The sequence below is a fragment of the Ammodytes marinus genome (genome assembly GCF_949987685.1).
Source record: "Ammodytes marinus genome assembly, chromosome: 19".
Classification (NCBI taxonomy): Eukaryota; Metazoa; Chordata; class Actinopteri; order Uranoscopiformes; family Ammodytidae; genus Ammodytes; species Ammodytes marinus.
This window is the reverse complement of record NC_137223.1, coordinates 14999235-15015645: the sequence shown is the minus strand read 5'-3', so window position 1 is coordinate 15015645 and position 16411 is coordinate 14999235. Positions and strand designations below refer to the sequence as shown.

Here is a 16411-nt window from a genome sequence, read left to right as displayed (position 1 = left end):
TCAATCTATAAAAGCACCAAATAAAATGTATCATAGTGTGATGCATTGTCAATTTAACAGCATATTAAGTGACTTAAATGAGCTCTAACTTTGTTTATACAGTTAAACATTAAAATGTACTTACACATTTGTGTAATAATCCTATAAGCTAATATAGGCTAATTTACACCCTGACAGGGCATATAGCCTACACAGTGAAGTGTCCTACTGCATTTGTATAGTTTGGTATTGCCATTTTAACTTCAGTGAAAGATCCTCAAAAATGTCAGCAGTTGAATTTGGCCTACATTTATAGCCTATTAGTGTAGCCTACTTATATCAAGGACTTTTACTTGTAGGCCATTAAATAACAAACAAGCCTAACCAATCTTGTTTGTGTGCTGCACCCTGACATTTGTTCATTGTTTAATCGCTGTTCAGTTCCAGTCAGTGAAAACTCTTTTAATTGACGCACAAGGGTAAGACGTGGCGGGGACTTTACGTCAGAACGGAGGGAGGTTCCCCCTGTTGGTCTGATTGAAACTGAGCACGAGACAGCGGTGAGCTCCGCTGCAGCGTCTGCGCAGACGCGGAACATGACGAAGAAGGAGAGAGCGGATTGAATCCCACTCGAATATATAGTAGAAAGAAGTTTTCAGGCGGAATAAAAGCCAAACACACAGGTAAGACAGTCTATGCGCCGTATCCTATTCTTACGAAGGCAACCCGGAAAAGCGGTTTGTGCTTATTTAAGAAAATTAAGTTAGTTTGCGGATGTTGACCATGATGTTGACAAAGCCCGTTGGCTGTATGACAACCTAAAATGACAACAAGCGTTTGCATAGTTTATTCGTGAACTAACTGTACACGTTGTTTACCGTATACTTGAGCGTGATTGTTGGTTTAATTAACTGGCTCAACGCAACACACTCGAAGAAGCTGTTGTAGCTGGGTAACTGTCCTAATCACGGACTGCTTGTCACAGTGTGTTCAAACAGTCAAAAAGGCACAGCTGTGAGGAAGACAAGAGGTTTCACTTTGTGCCCCGGAGAGAAATGCATGCGATCACACAGACAACCTTTTACAGTTTGTCTGCTGAGTTGTAGAACTAATGTATACAAAATAAAGACAAATGATAAGCTATAACTGTGTCTGCATGACCAACAAACGGCGCTCCTCCCATGGTCTATTTCAGGGAAGGTGGGGCGCGAGGAGACTGCTGCTAATGACTTGTGACGACTTGCATTTGACATGGACTGCATCCCTATAAACACACAGTCACTGTCATTTTGACTGTCATCCGTGCTTCCGGCCAAGTCATGGCTCAGCATGACAAGAAGATCACCCAATTCCGGGTTCAATTTCATAACCTGAACACCACACGCATTATTTTGATGCCATGGCCTACATGACTCAGAATGTAGGCTATACCTTACTTAATGCAGCCATGGTTTAATCCAAGAAGCTACATTCACTAATAACTGAAGGCCGACCTACTTAACTAGAGTATTTCAATATTTACTTTGTGTTTACTGCTCCATCACTATTCATACTGTATAGGTTAGGTGTTATTGTACTTTTAACTTCACTAGCCAAATTAACTTTGGTTAATTGAAGATTTCCATTCTGCATTCTACACACACAAAACATGAGATCAGTTTATAAAACACAATGCTTTGTTATAGAATAAAAAAGATGTAAAGCATAAGCATTTAATACTAACTTCAAGTTTGCTAGCTACAAAAAGCAGCTAACACAATAATGTACTGTATCTAAAAATAAGTCAAAGGAATAATATAGCTACTGTACATTAAAAGAGATGGGCCAGTTTGCTACACAGTGATACATTTTAGGATCATCAACATACCATAACTTAGGCTACTAAAGATTCATAATGAAGGACTCATACTTGTTACAATGTGTACTGTAAGTTTGCAACTTTATTTCAGGACATGATCTGAATGGTTTCCCTGCACTGGAACCGAAAGCTGGTCAGGCCGGCTTTCACAAGATCACACTAGCTGATTTCTACAGTTCCTTCTCGTAGCTGGTTTAAAGTATGTTAATCAGTGGTATGTTCCCACGGATTAAATCTTAAATTGTTGGAATGAAAAGTTTTTTTTTTTTTTAAAGACGAAAGCTGCTCATTTGTTGGGATGAAAAGCTGGTTGTCTCATTGGCATATTGTTTCCGACCTCTTATTGGCCAATAATTAATATAATTAATTTCGATTTTTTGAGCAAAAATCCCTAATATTTGCTGGTTACAGTTTCTCAAATGTGAGACTGTGCTGCTTTTTTTTTGACATCAACCTGCAGTCTGGGAAACTGTGACAACTCTTTTGATTTTTTTTTTTTACAAAAAAATATAATTGATATATTGTTAATGACATAAGTTGGTAGTTGCAATCCTAGTTTGCTGTAGTTGGTTTGAAGTGTTGCATGTTTCTGCATTCACATTGAAAATCTACTTAAATGCTCAATGCTGCACATGTTTTGGACACCTTATGGTAGCCATGGCTTTATATTGCCTCCATGTTTTTACAGCAGAAACAATGCTGAAAATGAATCGCCTATTTTTTCTTAACAATTGCTTCATTGATATAATGGCTGTTTCCAGCTTTTTACTAGTAAGGACTTTGCTCCTTTTCTTTATCAAATGTCATTTTAATGTAATATTTTCTGCTATTGTTCGGTTGGTTCAACAAAAAAGCAATTCGGAGACTTGGGCTTGGACTATGGTAAACTCTTACCTGCATTTTTCAATATTTTCGGACATTTGTTTAACTAATTAATTATTCAAAAGATCAATCAACTAAGAAGACAATTTGTTACCTGCAGCATTATAATTTTTCTTATCATTGTGGATGCAGCTTTGGCTCTGGGAGGATCTTACTCAAATATACCTCTGTCAATTTCTGCAGACAAGGGGCTGCAGTCCAGTGATGTCTTCCCCGTGGTGGCCCCTGGTGGTCACAAATGATACCAATCCCCCTGGCTTCCTGGACAACGGTAGCTGCTACAGCAACACGCAAAAGACAGTACTCAATGGGGTCCCCTTTGGAGGGGTGCCAGTTGTGCTACTGATGGATTTTGCTGTATTTTTGGTATGCGTCTGTCTGTCTGTCTGTCTGTCTGTCTGTCTGTCTGTCTGTCTGTCTCCCTTTGATGTGATCTAATGAGAGAAGAATGAAAATCCTGTGAACCCAGTTAACTGAGTTTCTTTGTGTATTGTCTTTTCCGGCAAGACAAAAACCATACCCAAAACCTTTTTACATTTGCTTTATTTTATTTTCTTTTTTTCAAGATATTTTTTTGGCATTTTTATGCTTTATTGATAGTGTAGAGACAGAGTTGAAATGGGGCAGAGAGGGGAGTGACATGCAGAGAACGACCGCGGGCTGAAATCAAACCCGGGTTCACTGCTGGCCGAGGCCCATGGGGGGGAGGCCCTGCCAACTGAGCTAAGGGCGCCCCTCTTTATTTTCTTCATTGTAAAAAAAAAAAAATGAAAAAGAAGGAAAATGCTAGACTAGGCAATAAACTAACTTATACACACAAACCCACAGCTTTATCCGTGCAAAGGCATCAAATCTATGCTTTACTTTGTGTCATAAGGTGAAAGCTGATTGGTTGTATTTGTCATGCCACCCACAGGGGTTGCTGATTCTCTTTTCTGCGATCAGGAGGTGGTTCTGGGACTACGGGCGTCTTGCATTAGTTGCAGACAATGAAGGGTCAGTATGTGATCTTGCACGAATTTCATTGCTTTTGTGAAAATATATATTTGATTTAGTTGTTTACACTGAACTTGTGTGTGTCAGGTTCACTGAGTCAACACACCGGCGCTATGGACGCATGTCCTCTGTTGCGTCCAATTCAGAGGACCTCGAGTATGAGATGGTACGTAAATCAAATATGTGTATTACATATATATCATATCAATTACATACACTTTAATAGACATTTTAAATCATACCTAGCTAGACATTAAGATCTTTTTTGTTTCACTGATTTTCTGCTATTGTATTCATTTGGTTTTAGTCTCAAGATGCTTTTGGGGTACCAGACTTGAACCGTAAAGAACTTAGCAAATATCCCTTAATAATATCAAGATGTCTCTCATTCTCTTTAGGGATTCTGCTCTTGGCTGCCGTTCATCCTAAAAATGGAGTGAGTGCCTTTTGCTGTTTTTTTTCCTATCGTGCTGTGTACATATAAACCATGTGTCTTTCTTATCACCATGTATGTGTTTCAGTGTGGAAAAAATCAAAACCAAATGTGGCATGGATGCTGTTCACTACCTGTCCTTCCAGCGCCATCTGATCGTCCTGCTAATCGCCATCACCGTCACCTCCCTCGGAATCATTCTGCCTGTCAACCTGAGTGGAGACCTGCTGGGTGGGGTTTTTTCACCATTCTCCGTCCTATTGTCCATGCCTTTAAGCACAACAAATACAGTAGACGTTGTAGCTTTACAGAAATCTGAAGCTGCACAGTTTACTTTACGATCAGTGAAATGTCCCTAAAGGTGTGCTCTTTCTGTTAATTTCTTTAAGATAACAATCCGCTGAGTTTTGGAAGGACAACCATCGGGAATCTTCAAAAGGGGTAACTACTGTTTGAGACAAGGACAAGCAATTTGTATTCAAAAAATGTTTGTTGTTGTTGTTTGGTCATGACAAAATGCCTCTTGGTTCCTCTCATTGTGGCCCCTAGAAACAACCTCTTATGGCTCCATACAGTGTTTGCATTTCTGTACCTGTGCCTGACACTTATCCTGCTGCGACATCACACATCACAAATCAAAGGCATGCGCAGAGAGACAGTGAGTCTCTTAACTTCCAAAGTACAAGATTTGATATTTATTAAAGTTTTGAGCCTCCACACTTGGCCTGAATGTCTCAGATGTATGTATACACTTGTGTTTGCATTCCCTTCCCTATACTCCTCCTGTCTATGAAGGGATGAGCACATAATAAAAGCCTGGCCAGTGTCCAGTGTATAACATTAAGTAGACGCTGAATGTCTTTCACCTGTTCTGGTACCTGACTGTTTCTATCATTCTGTCTTTGCCTTTGTAGACCAGAAACTCATTATTTGTGTGTTCAGTCCCTAAAACTGCGACAGAAGAAGCTGTAAAAACCCATTTTATGTGAGTTAACTGTGTTATATCATTTAGTAAGTTCAACTTTTGATGGGAGTCACTCAGTGTACTTGCATGTTACCGTAATCGGTGGCCATCTGCTCCATTCCTCAATGTCAGTGCTTGTCTTTGTATAGAGAGGCATACCCTAGCTGTCGGGTGTGTGCTGTGACCTTGGGCTATGACGTGTCCAAGCTCATGTACCTCGATAAAGAAAGGTAAGAAATCAGAAGGTAAAGTAAATAAATATTATGTTAAGTTAGCTCAGTGCTACTTGAGTACAACCTCATATTTACCGGCTCATTGTAAATGAGGCTCTCTTACACTTCAAAACATAAAGTATATATATATATATATATATATTACAGTGGAGGAAATAAGTATTTGATCCCTCACTGATTTTGTAAGTTTGCCCACTTACAATGAAATGAACGGTCTATAATTTTAATTAGGGTTGCAAAGGGGTGGAAAGTTTCCGGTAAATTACCGGAAACTTTCCGGAAACTTTCCACGGGAACTTTCGCTCGGGAATTTTGGGAATATTCAAAATTGGAAATTATAAATGTCGGTAATTTAAATGATTTTTTTTTTCATATCCAAACATAAATCTAAACACTATGTTTGGTCATAGACAGACATCCATGCAAAATAATACAATTAAAAATCATTACATTTGAACAGATTTATTTGTAAGAAGAACTTTATCAAGTTTTGATTATTTTATGAACAATCAACAATTTCACTGATCAACAAAAAGATGAATGTTGAGTTAAATATTACTCATCTGTCTGACCCAACCTATTCAATAAATAAAGTCAAATGCCCCCCATGTGATGGAGGAATGCACAGAGCATGTAGAGGGCATGGCCTCAGTACCCCTGCAGTAGGATGTGTGCTATGTGCAACTTGCCAAGGTTAGTTGCATAAAATCTGGTTATTTTAGTCAAGATTTTGCTCAAATATATTTTCCCCAACTATATTTATAATCACTGTTTAAGCCTCTGTAAACCTGGTCTAGTAAAAATCAATATATGATATCAAGTTGGGTGTCTCAATAAACTTAAAAAAAAATCTGATTTGAAATTAAATGTTCATAAATATATAACAACTTAGTTGAAAAAACTGCTTTTTACTGTCTAGAACGTTTGCCAGGACTGAAATAACATAGTTAGAAGGATTTAGTGCATTTGGTTTGCTTTAAATTTAGTAAATTCCCGTTTATTCCCGTTAATTCCCATAAATTCCCGTTAATTCCCATGGAAAGTTTCCAACTTTGAAAATTCCCGGAATTTTGCAACCCTAATTTTAATGCTAGGTTTATTTTAACAGTGATAGACAGAATATCAAAAATAAAATCCAGAAAATCAAATAAAAAAAATATATAAATTATTTTGCATTTCATTGAGTGAAATAAGTATTTGATCCCCTATCAAAACATTGCTTAGTACTTGGTGGAGAAACCCTTGTTGGCAAATACAGATGTCAGACGTGTCTTGTATGTAGTTGATGACCAGGTTTGCACACAGCTCAGGAGGATATTTGGACCACTCCTCTTTGCAGATCCTCTCCTAATCTTTAAGGTTTCGAGGCTGTCACTTGAGCTTCAGTTCCCTCCACTGATCTATTGGATTAAGGTCCGGAGACTGGCTAGGCCACTCCATGACTTCTTGAGCCACTCCCTTGTTGCCTTTGCTGTATTTTTAGGGTCATTGATGTGCTGGAAGACCCATACATGACACATTTTACAGACCTGGCTGAGAGAAAGAGGTTGTCACCCAGTATTTCATAGTACATGGCCCCATCCATATTTCCTTTGATGCAGTGAAGTCCACCTGTCCCCTTAGCAGAGAAACACCCCCAAAGCATAATGCTTCAACCGCCATGCTTGACTTTGGGGATGGTGTTCTTGGGGTCATAGTCAGAATTCCTCTTCCTCCAAGTATGGCGAGTCTTTATGATACCAAATAACCTGATTTTGTTCTAATCTGACCACATCACCTTCTCCCAAGCATTCTCTGAGTTGTTCAGGTGCTCATTGGCAAACTTCAGACGGTTCTGTACATGTCCCTTCTTACAGGATTTCAATCCATTACGGCATTGTGTGTTACCAATGGTTTTCTTGGTGACTGTGGTCTTAGCTGCTTTGGGATCATAAACAGGCTCCTCCCATGTAGATCTGGGCTGATCCCTCACCTTTCTCATGATCATTGATACCCCACAAGGTGAGATCTTGCATGGAGCCCCAGACCGTGGGAGATTGATGGTCATTTTGTTCCTTTCATTTTCGAATAATCGCACCAACAGTTGTTTCCTTCTCACCCAGCTTCTCGCCAATGGTCTTGTAGTCTGTTCCGGCCTTGTGCAGGTCTACAATCTTGTCCCTGATGTCCTTAGACAGCTCTTTAGTCTTGCCCATGATGGAGATGTTGGAGTTTGATTTATTGACTCTGTGGACAGGTGTCTTTTATACAGGTAACAACTTGAGACAGGTGTGTTTTATACAGGAAACTAGTTGAGATTAGGAATACTTTTTTAAAGCACGAGGACTAATCTGTGGGAGCCAGAATTCTGTATGGTTGGTAGGGGATCAAATACTTATTTCACTCAATGCAATGCAAAATAATTTATATATTTTTTTTAATGTGATTTTCTGGATTTTCCTTTTGATATTCTGTCTATCACTGTTAAAATAAACCTAGCTTGAAAATGATAGACCGCTAATTTCTTTGTAAGCGGGCAAACTTACAAAATCGTTGAGGGATCAAATACTTATACTTATTGTATATATATACTGTACAGTGGAGGAAATAAGTATTTGATTTGATTTCATACATACATACATATATATATATATATATATATATACATATATATATATATGATGATATGATGATATATATATATATATATATATATTTCAATAATGTAGTAAATTCAGTGTGCACGGGAAATGGTTGCAAGCATGGGAAGTATATTCTAGGCTTAGAAATAGGTGTTTAAAATGCATGTTGTGAGTTACATTTTTGTGCTAAATTAAAGTAAATTGTATGTGTATGTTTGTTTATTTTTTTCACCCCAGGATGCGAGCTGGAAAAAACCTGCGCTACTATGAGCGTATCCTCGAGCACACCGGGACATGTGAGCAGATTAACCCCCATTTGTGCAGTCCCCTATGCTGCTGCGCCAAGTCTGAGAAGGTGAGATGAACCGGGTGATAATACCACATGTTTAGAGAGGGAAAAGCAAATACTTCATATAGGTTCCCTAAGACTGCAACGCTGGGAATCCTGTGATTAAATAAAGATGATTTCAAGTAAAGCAATCTTTGTGTGTGTTTTTCTTGAGGTGGATGCCATAGAGTACTATCGTACTAAAGAAAAAGACCTGTTGGAAGAGGTGAGGAAGCAGGTAGAGCTGGTGCCAGAGCGCCCCCTGGGGATGGCCTTCGTCACCTTGCAGAATGAGGCTATGGCCAAGTAGTGAGTACCAATTTAAAGTCTAGTAGTGTCTTTTTCTGATTCAGAGAGCCATCGATCCCACTCCATATTAATATATTTGGCTACTTATTTAGATAGAGATGATTGTTTGGCATTCAATATGTGAATGTGTATTCTTTCCTGAGTAGTTCTCTGGCAGCATTCAAGCAGCAGCATCATTTCAGTGTTCTATTAGACCCTGGCCTGATCAGGACACTGATCTCTTGATGTTATTGTGAGCAGATGATGTTTTACTGGAAGCAGGCCTTTCGGGCGGCTGTTAATGTAGAGAAGTGCTTCATGTGTATCATTAACAGCTGCCACTTACTCACTACAGCATACTGAAAGATTTCAACGCGCTCGAGTGTGGTGGCACAACCTGTTGCTGCGGGGCGAAGCGCCAGCCTTCATCAGAAAGTCAAACACTGAAAGTGAAGAAGTGGAGGGTCAGCTATGCACCCCATCCTAAAAACGTGTTTTGGTAAGGACTGCTCCTTGTGTATAATATGGCTTGGTATTCGTAGCGCTGGTGCCAATAGGGCAGGCCAGTAAATCAATATAATCAGTAACCGACTTTTAGTGGAATCACATGGTGTTATTGTTCTGCAGCGTCTTCCAATGGCCAAATGAATGAGTCCCATTAAGTATTTATAACAAATTAGCTGGGAAGTTTTAGTCTTTTAGTCTGATGTTTTTCATAGCAGTGGAACATATTTTGATGCACTGCTCACCAGTTATATTTGGAAATAATAGCTGCATTAAAATATGCTTAGTTAATGATTGCCCTTGAGCATTTCTCATAACCTGCTTATAAACTGTAAGTTTTTGCAGTAGGGAGGCCCAGAGGATGTGGATTTTTCACTTTCACACTATTATTTTCACAGTGTAAGGTTTGGCTGTCAGTAAGTAGAGCACTGCCGCAACACTATCACACTGAGGTGGACAAAAGGGTGCAGTAAAAAGCAGCTTTATTTTAGCCAGTATTGAACCATTAAAAATATGCTGGGATCAGCCCCCTAAACCATGGCTAATATCATCCGCCAAGTGTCTAATTTAAGCAAAATACCTAAATGTTGAAATAATTGGATTGAATCGCCTGAGAAAGAGGAATAGAAATCGTTATGGGAGGACTTAGAGTACCCCACCTAGTTATCATTTCTCTATTTTTCTCTCTGTGTGTAACTGTCCTGTTGCTTCGGTTTTTCCGATTCCCACCATTTTACAGGGACAATCTCTCAGTGGGGGGATTCTACTGGTTCATGCGCTACGTGTCGATCAACTTCTTCCTTTTCTTCCTGCTCACCTTCCTCACGACTCCCACCATCATTATCAGCACCATGGACAAATTCAACGTGACTATGCCCATCCATACTCTCAATGTGAGACTTACACACGCAGACACACAGACTTCACTATTCTGCAGTCAAAGCTGTGAACCCACAGATTGTTCTGTTGTTTTGTGTGTCACCCTAGAGCCCCATCATCAGTCAGTTCTTCCCCACTCTGCTGCTGTGGAGCTTCTCTGCTTTGCTGCCCACCATAGTCTACTATTCCACATTGGGAGAGGCACACTGGAGCAGGTATGACACACACACACACACACACACACACACACACACACACACACACAGGTACTGCAGTGATTGGCTTCCTCTGGCGAGAAATGTTTTGAACGAGTGCCATCTGTGTCACAGGTCCAGTGAGCAGCTGAGCATGATGCGTAAACTGTACTTTTTCCTGATCTTCATGGTGCTTATCCTCCCCTCGCTAGGACTCACCAGGTAATTTCCCCAACATCGAGGCAAATTGTTTATTTGCAGCTATAACTGAGTTGCAGTTTAATGTAGCAAACAGTTAGATATAGTAACATATGGGCACCTTAGGCAGAGATGTGACTTGAAGTTGACACGTTTGCACTTTGTCAAATTCCAGATAAAAAGGATTTAAAAAAATCAGTTGGTGGAAAGGGATTCCTCACAGGCTATGAAATGTGTTTTGGGGATTCGTGGAGGACTTACACTTTGCAATCTTTTTTGTTATCTCTGTTAGTCTTGCTGTGTTTTTCCGCTGGATCTTTGATTCTGAGTTTCTCGCCGGTGGGAAACTGAGATTTGAGTAAGTAATCCCTCTTTTTAATTTTTTACTTATTACTTATAATTAACTATTAGGGTACAATGATGAACGATGTTCTTAATTTCATCTTGATTTGATAATAAATACATTAAAAGGGGGAATCAGATAACCTTGATACGTCAGTTGTATTGACAAATTGCATCATATAAGATACAAGATATTGAAGTAACTTTTTACAAGATATCCTTTGGCTCCAAAGTTTGACCCACTCTCCTTCCTTTACACCAGGTGTGTGTTCTTACCTGACCAAGGGGCGTTCTTTGTCAACTATGTGATCACAGCGGCCCTGGTGGGCTCTGGTATGGACCTGCTGCGGTTACCAGGGTTGCTGCTTTACACCATTCGTATGGCGCTTGCTCGCTCTGCTGCTGAAAGGAAATATGTCAAACAGGTTTGTAACTGCATTGCCCATGAATGGAACGCTCCGCCTCAAACGTCATGGCCCTATTGTGTATCAGTATCTGGCAGCCTGGGACAGAGCACCTGGGCAAAGCATGGAATTAAAGTACACCTGTGGCTTTTATTTTTTTTATTTTTAAGATAATTTTTTGGCATTTTCAAGCTTTATTAGATAGTACAGAGTTGAAACAGAGAGAGGGGGGGTGACCTGCAGTAAAGGTCCACGGGTCGGATTCGAACCCGCGACCACTGCAACGAAGGCCGGAGCCAATATGGTACGCGCTTTATACTACGCCACCGGAGCGCCCCAACCTGTGGCTTTTTAACATTTTTCGATAATGAGTTCTGCTCAGTTATACATTCTTATTTAATAATGTTCTAGTGAAAATGCATGTTAACCCTAGCCTGGCATTCCCAGACCTGCCACTAGGCGCTGGCAAATTAAATTTGCTGCGCGTGTTGGTCTGGACACGCTCCGTTGAAGCTTTATCAAGAAGACCAGAAATCTGGGCTCACGTTTCAATTGGTTCTATCTAATATGGGCGCGCCAGAGCCCTTTATATGGTGCTCTGGGGAGGACGTAACCGGATGACGACAGTGACGTGCATGCGACGTCGAAGCCGTGATAGTAAACATCAAATATGGCTGCGGATATGTTGTGTGAGTTTGAGACTGCTTTGGCCTCGACCCTTAACGATTTGGAAGACGGCACTCAAATCTTTCATTAGCAAGTAAGTGGAATGTTCTATTTTGCCGACCGACAACGGCAAACGTTTAATTTAACAGTTTAACAGCTGTTCGCTAAACGAAAGGGGCTTACGTCGCCTTGTGCATCGCTCTGATTGGTTGTTGGCATTTTTATGCTTTTATTGATAGTGTAGAGAGTAGACAGAGTTGAAATGGGGCAGAGAGGGGAGTGACATGCAGAGAACAACCGCGGGCTGGAATCGAACCCGGGTCCGCTGCTGGCTGAGGCCCATGGGGGGGACGCCCTACCAACTGAGCTAAGGGCGCCCAACACATGTATTTTCTGACTATAGCTTTATATGAAGCCTTTTTAAGGCAATGAAAAGTTAAAGTATTATTATTAAATATTTTGTATGTAGGTTGTTTGATATTCAGCTTCACTTCAACATTTACAAGCCCACTCATTTATTTATGTTTTTCTTCTGTTTACAGAACCAGGCCTATGAGTTTGAATATGGAGCCATGTATGGCTGGTCCCTATGTGTGTTCACAGTCATTATGGCTTACAGCATCATATGTCCTATTATTGTGCCTTTTGGTGAGTACAAAAGCATTCACTCTCACACACTAATCTCAAACACACTCATCATTTAATCAGTGGATCTATTTGACATTCTCTTGATTAGATAACTCTGTCAGCCTTTGCCATATACCTCAGTATGTCAATCACACCTTTATACACAACATATTCCCAGTCCCTTCCATGTTGTTGTTTTTAATGGCTGTTTCGTGCATGTCTACAGGTCTTCTGTACATGATGCTGAAGCACACGGTGGACAAACACAACCTGTACTTTGCCTACCTGCCCACTCGCCTCGACCGACATGTTCACCTGGCAGCTGTCGATCAAGCTCTTGCCGCGCCCATCATCAGCCTAATATGGCTTTACTTCTTCTCTGTCCTCAGAACAGGTTAGAAACAAGTGTGTAAAGTGACCTTAGATTCACTTATGGCAGTTAGGTACAAGTGCTAAACCAGAGCTACTGGTTTTAAAAACCTATGGAGGTCACATGATATAAAAGCATGGTTTGTCAGGAATTTTTGGCCTTAAAGGTGAAGTCAGCATTTTTTGAGAAAGCTTGCTGTCAAAATCACTTCAGTCAAAATCAAAGAATATCCCCTGTCTGAACTTTGTTTGTGAGGAAAACTGGTGTTAATACACAGCCTATGCTCTGTTAACAGCTATGTAAACAAAGGGGCCCACCGTAGCTAGCAACATGCCCATTTACAGAGCCTAGGCTGTTTATTAACACTGGATTTTATTTCAGCACACACACACAGTGCGGACAGGTAGCTGATCTTGAGGAGATTTTCACTGAATAAAAAAAAAGTGATTTTGACAAACGTTCTCCAGAACCGCTGACATTTATTTTTACATATATTTTTTACATATATTTTTACAATTGTGAACAAACAATAAGTGAAGATTGAACTTAATAATCGATGATCTTTTTTCCATAATAACATTAGGCGTTTGGTAACATGTCGCTACATAATAAGTAGTATCTCTATGCCACCATTTTAAACCATATGTGTGGGTGCACTTGTGGTGTTTCAGGTTTCTTGGCTTCCACATCTCTATTCACTCTGGTGATCCTGTGTATCACTGTCTTCATCTGCATCAGCCACTCATGCTTTGGCCATTTCAAGTACCTCAGTCCACACAACTATGAGGTGAGCGTTTGCTTGTGTGCATTTGCTGTTACTTCTTTGTCACCCTTCGCACTGAGCCCCGTACACAGAGTATTGTCTGTGTTCTTTTGCAGGTGAAAGAGGAGGACGAGGACACTGCAGAGGGAGTGGAAGAAAACACCACGGTATTGTACTTATTCTAAGACTAATTTCCAGTGCACGAATAAACATCAGGCGTATTCAGGACAGGCCGGATCTCAAGTTAGCTTAAGTGAACTTTGCTGTACATTCTGTACCTTCTTTTTCGTCCTCCTGCTTTGTAATTTATTAACCAAGTAAAATAGCAGAGCTTTTGAAGAGAATAAGAGGTGGAAGATTACCAGGTCAACACTTCCACTTCCATTCCTGTTTTCTGAACAGTGTGTTTATTATGAGCTTGTCCTGGCAGTGAATTTTGGACCTTGCAACTCAAGTCCCCATTTGCCTAATACCTTTTCAGGAGATTTATATTTCCCTGATCTTCAACATTGTTCTGTATCAAAGTCATACTTTGGCCATTACAAGCAGTGTTGCTTCTCATACTTCAAGGAGGATAAAATAATACACAACAATGAATATTAAGAAACAGACATTTTGTTTATTTTCAGTACTCATCTATTATTTTTTTTTTAATTACAGGTCTACCTTCCCCGAGTGCTTAATCCCAAATCACCTGCCAGCACTTCCCAGAATTCTAAACAGCAGTCTTACGGCTCGACAGAGGGCAGCCCAGTCGGGGACGGCAGCCCAGTGAACGGAGACATGTCAGATTGCTGACTCAGCAAAGCTGTGACTCAACACTGAGTCACAGCTTAGTTGTCAGGATGCCCAAGGCTCATGATCCTGATCGTAAATCTGCTTTCATCACAACGATTGCAGTATTGAAGTCAAGAGTCTGAATTCACCTTCATCCTACTGCTCTGTTAAGACACAGTCTGTCCCCGTTGAGAGGAAAACTCCAAAGAGTACAAATGGAAAAGTGCAACAGATTCCAAAGGAGGACAGTGTGTTGCATTTTAAACACGGATCAATATTAGCACTCAATCAGAACAGCACAAACCCCCATGACAGACCTTCTTAGTTTTCCTTTATAATCTGTCACGGTTACCTTTTGGGTGTTTTTTTTTTAGATAAGTCTGGTTAGGACCAATTCATCCAAGAAATGAGTAGCCAAAATGTGGTCCTGCCACTTTAAACAAGCCATAATGTTTGCGAAAATAAATTATGACTTTTTAATTACGCAACTCTTACAAGAGCAACACAATCAAGCCAAATAAGTCTAGAGGCAACGTTTGCTTTTTTGTCCAACTTGGATTTCTTCATAGTGCCTTTTGTGATGCCAAAGGATAACAGCTGCCAAGGGAATAACTTATTGTCCAATGTAAATAATGCTGTTTTTGTATCTAGAGAAGCCTGTCTTGTTTTTACTAACAGGAGTTTGTAATTAGACAAAAGAACAATCCTTTTTGTCAGTGTTGCAGGAGTTCCGTATCTTACATTTAGTTTACTTTAATCTGCAGTATATATTACAATGGTTCTGGCCCTCCTTGTCATTATTACTAAGACATATATGCTGTAACATTAATATATCTATGTCATACAGAGGTCAATCTTTACTCATATTTAATGTACTTTGGTGGTTATGTTTTTGGAAGCATATTTTTAAATGTGCCTTCTTAAAAGGAATTACATCCTAATGTTAAACTTGGACATGTTCAGTGGTTGGTAATAATAGTGGTGAAGTTAAACAGGTAACATCTCAAATTGTATATATTCATTGAAACTCTGCCCAGGGCTCTGTAAACAGTGATATAAATATCAATATTAAACAATCTTTACATGCGGTTTTAAACAAGACCACCTCTTAATTTTGTAATCGTGTCTTGTCATTGGGGGGCACTGTCGAGCTGCGGATCAGCTTATCTTAACCTCTAGAATATTCATAGCCTACAACAGTGAAAGTGGACAAACGCACACTGTTGCGTTGAGGATTTTTAACTTATTCTGACATTGGTATTAGCCAGTTTACTGGGGGCGACAATTCCAGTAGCTCCACCTCCTCACCTGATCCTTCACTAGTGTTTCCCTTTTTTATTCCCTTCCTTTCTGCCCCTTTCTCACCATGGTACCTGCCTCAGCTGAGAACCACCTCTTTTGTCATTTGAGTGCCTTTAGCATGCAGTAGTGATTAGCAAAGTTGTTAAATGTGTGTAATGAAGTGCTAAGCTAACAACATACCTAGGTTATTGGCTTCGGTGAAAAGAGGGGTTTGGACTATTGGACGAGGATCAGTGTACCCTTATGGAGCCTCCCAGTAGTTCTTGAAATGATCAAGAAAGAACAGGAACAGTGGCTACTGAAGTGTTTCTTAGTAATAACAAAAGCATCTGACAGACTTTTCTCTTTCGGTATTAGCCTTGGAGATGTGCACAGACCTTGGAAACTAAAGGCTATTAAAGTCCCGATGTGGTAAAGGCATTTTTGTAAGACCTGAGTGCACAAAGGTTATTGAATGTGCTTTACCCCAAATGTCGGACAAAGATTAAGCATTACAAAACAATCTCTCAATTGTTTACTCTTTCTCAAGTATTGTCTCAGTGTGTGTGTGTGTGTGTGTGTGTGTGTGTGTGTGTGTGTGTGTGTGTGTGTGTGTGTGTGTGTGCGCGCGTAGTTGAGCAATGCCCGAAATGATCTCCAGTGTGCTGAAAGTGATAATAAAAACCACACAATACAGCCTGCATGGTTTTGTGATGAAAGAAATAATGGTCACACAAACATAGGCAGCATGACTCCATTGCAGAGGCAAATTTGAACAGACATACCTTGCCAAAGTCACATGAGAAAGCTGTGCGTGGGCACTA

At 40.1% G+C, this 16411-nt stretch overlaps 1 protein-coding gene across 3 annotated transcripts; it reads left to right on the top strand.

Annotated features, from left to right (window-relative positions):
- Nucleotides 1-560: 560 nt before the first annotated feature.
- tmem63a (transmembrane protein 63A) lies at nt 561-15405 on the top strand. Of its 3 annotated transcripts, none has more exons than XM_080047375.1 (23): nt 569-662; nt 2903-3085; nt 3636-3715; nt 3803-3881; nt 4114-4151; nt 4237-4379; nt 4538-4589; nt 4698-4806; nt 5063-5133; nt 5262-5342; nt 8204-8321; nt 8470-8603; nt 8938-9081; nt 9826-9979; nt 10074-10180; nt 10295-10381; nt 10650-10715; nt 10962-11124; nt 12312-12417; nt 12623-12790; nt 13438-13553; nt 13646-13696; nt 14190-15405. In XM_080047375.1, the coding sequence occupies exons 2-23, from the start codon at nt 2924-2926 to the stop codon at nt 14325-14327; spliced, it is 2367 nt and encodes a 788-aa protein (XP_079903501.1). In that variant the 5' UTR covers nt 569-662; nt 2903-2923; the 3' UTR covers nt 14328-15405. The 3 variants fall into 3 exon arrangements, with proteins under 3 accessions (XP_079903503.1, XP_079903501.1, XP_079903502.1); XM_080047376.1 differs by lacking the exon at nt 569-662 and adding an exon at nt 1956-2036; XM_080047377.1 differs by lacking the exon at nt 2903-3085 and having other exon boundaries at nt 561-662.
- Nucleotides 15406-16411: the final 1006 nt, after the last annotated feature.